The sequence below is a fragment of the Macadamia integrifolia genome, chromosome 5 (genome assembly GCF_013358625.1).
Source record: "Macadamia integrifolia cultivar HAES 741 chromosome 5, SCU_Mint_v3, whole genome shotgun sequence".
Lineage (NCBI taxonomy): Eukaryota > Viridiplantae > Streptophyta > Magnoliopsida > Proteales > Proteaceae > Macadamia > Macadamia integrifolia.
The window spans coordinates 23900069-23903047 of record NC_056561.1 but is presented as its reverse complement, the minus strand read 5'-3'; the positions used below and the strand labels follow the sequence as shown (position 1 = coordinate 23903047).

The 2979-nt window shown below is 47.5% G+C and overlaps 1 protein-coding gene across 1 annotated transcript in view; it reads right to left on the bottom strand.

Moving 5' to 3' along the window:
* The window catches only part of LOC122080237 (leucine-rich repeat extensin-like protein 1), a 3090-nt gene extending 1293 nt beyond the window's left edge, over window positions 1-1797 (bottom strand). Inside the window, exon 1 of the mRNA XM_042647175.1 lies at window positions 1-1797. This exon is cut by the window's left edge and continues 1293 nt beyond it. Within this exon, the coding sequence (XP_042503109.1) occupies window positions 1-1709 (1709 nt within the window). The 5' untranslated portion in view covers window positions 1710-1797.
* Window positions 1798-2979: the final 1182 nt, after the last annotated feature.

The window sequence follows — 2979 nt, the reverse complement described above, 5'->3', positions numbered from 1 at the left end:
GGTGATGCTTCTGGAGTGTAATACATTGTAGGCGGAGGCGGAGGCGGAGGCGGAGGAGGAGGAGATGGTGAAGCTTTGGGAGTCCCGTACATTGGAGATGGAGGCAAATGGTGAGGTGGTGGCGGGGGCGGAGGTGAAGCTTCAGGGGTCCAGTAAGTTGGAGGAGGTGGAGAATGGGGTGGTGGTGGCGGCGGAGGTGGAGGTGGAGGTGGAGGTGATGGCGTGGAATTGGAGGACTGCGTGGGTGGTGGCAGTCTATCTTGCGACGATGAACCTGATGATGGCGGGGGAGGAGTATGAGATCTCGTGGATGGTGAAATTTGAAAAGAATGAGGGGGAGGAGTGTGAGATCTTGTGGACGGCGAAGTTTCAAAAGAAGGTGGTGGAGAGTGAGCTCTCGTAGATGGCGAAATTTCAAAAGAAGGCGGGGGAGGAGTGTGAGATCTCGTAGATGGCGATATTTTGAAAGATGGAGGTGGCGGAGAAGGCTTCACAAATGGTCTTGGTGACACACCTCGAGTTGGCGGCGTTGGTGGTGATGGTACAGGTCTCCCTGATCTTCTGCATTTGGTCTTGCTGCAGTCTACTGGGCGAGCAGCAATGGAGGAACACTCATTGGGAGTCCGTTGATCAGACTTTCCAGAAATGCAGTTCTTGCGACCGTTCACCTCCACCACTTCTCCTCCACCCGAAACCAAAGCCGCACACGCCGGTGCCTCTCCCGTGAAGTAGTTATAGGAATAGGTGAAGTTTTTCAACCTCGGTAGCTGGCACACCGACGCCGGAATAACTCCCGTGAACCTGTTATGCGCCACGTCTAGCTGCTCCAGAAGCTTCATCTGGCCAATCACTGCAGGGAGGGAGCCCTGGAGATGGTTGAAGCTGACGTCGAAGACGGTGAGTTGGGTGAGCTGGCCGATCTGTGGTGGGAGACAGCCAGTGAGGTTGTCATTGATGAGGACGATCTCGTTAAGGGTGGGACCCATCTTCCCAATGCTGGCTGGGATGCAACCACCCATATCGTTGTTGGCCATGACCAGTACCGAGACGGGAGAGTTGCCCAGATTCTGAGGAATGCCTAAGCGGAACCGGTTGTCGTTGATGAAGAGTGCATCAAGGTCCTTGTCGAAGAGCTGGGAAGGAATGGATCCCTCAAACTCGTTGAAGCGAAGATCCAGGTACTTGAGGGTGGGCAGGGACAGCACCACGTGAGGGAAGCGCCCCACGAAGCGATTGTTGCTGAGGTCCAGCTCGTAGAGCAGTTTCATACGGCGGAAAGTGTTGGGGACGGAGCCACAGAAGCGGTTGGAGTTGAGGTGAAAGAGGGCAAGATCCGTGAGGAGGCCTAGCTCAGGTGGGAGGAAACCTGCAATGTCGGCATGATTGAGATCAATACCGGCCACCACTCGCATGGAAGAGTTGAATGGGGAGTAGGAGCAGTAGACACCGGAGTAGGAGCAAACGTTGGGGCCGAACCAGTTGTCGGTGAAGTTGAAAGGGTCGGAGAACATGGAGGACTTCCATGTCTGGAGTGCAATGTAGGCATTGCGAAGCCTCGGGTTCTCGAAGCTGAAGGAAGGTGGTGGATTGACGGTCAACGTATCGCCTTCAACGGCAGCAGCAACTGATAAAGTTTGAATGAAAAGATTAACAACAAGGCAGCAGAAGAAGAGACGAAGAGGTAGCGGAGGAGCAGCAGGCAAGAACATGATGATGGCTAGGGCTTCGATGGTCGTCGGATTGAGAAGAGTATTTCACATGCTTAGACACCACTCCGCGTCCCGCCCCTCCCCTCCCCTTCCCCTTCCCCTTTGAATGATTAGGTTACTACTACATGGGTTGGCCACCCAAATAAAAGCGCCAACCCCCTTCTCTCTCTCTCTCTCTCTCTCTGCCACTGCTGTCTGGGGCTGGACAATTCAAGTTTGTCATTTTATTTAGTTCTCTTTAATTTACTCATTTATTGTTTTCTCCCACTTCTTTTTATTTATTTATGAAAAGATCTTTGCTTTGGAGGTGGGAACTTGGAAATGAGTCTTGGGGGTAAAGTATCTTATACAGGTAGGTACCAGATGACGAAAAACATGATACGTGAAAGGTCCCTCTCTCTCTCTCTCTCTCTCTCTCTCTCTCTCTCTCTCTCTCGATCTCTCGACTTCCAAAAAGAGCTACTTCTTTAACTCTTTTTTGCATTTGATTCCTTATTTTAAGGGTTTTTTTTTTTTTTTTTAATATAAGAATTAGGGATCCTTTTAACAATCAGAGAACGCAGGCTTTGGCATTTGTATTTTTGGAAATTAGACCCCCCAAAACTGAGTTGTTTGGCCTCCAACCCCGAGGCCAAAAAGTTCTGATCTGATCCAAAAGTATATTTCGGCTAAAGAAAACATGAGAAAGGGAGATATATCCTTTTTTTTTTTTACTAAAAATCTCTATAATTCTCATGGGACGATCATCGATTCTAAATTTTCAGTTCAATCTTCACCTGAAACTGAGAGCCAAGAGGTTCGGAGTTCGGACTCTACGTTACTTATTTGAATATTTTAATTTTATGTTTTACTTTGCTAAATTTGAAATGATATTGGGCCCTACAAAAATAAAGAAAATAATTGATCAGAGAGAATACCATGTTCGTGGCATATTTGATTGGGAGATTTTATTAATTTTCTTTGAATTCTCTTTCCATTTTTCCACCCTCACCACCGATTAGAAAAAACGAAAATAACAAGATATTTGAAGTGGAGACGAGACATAATTAAGGGTCACTATGCCATCAAATTCTAACAGGTAAGTTTTTTTTACGAGTGTTAAATTTTTTTTACCTTTGATTTATACCATTCAAGTGATACAAAGGCTCACGGAAGGGACAAGGATCAACCGATAAAGATTTATCTTCAGATAGAGCAGTAGACATGGGCCGTAGACATGCAGTATGTGGACCCAAGTGAGAAGGAGATTTTTTTTTTCCCCGCTTTTTAT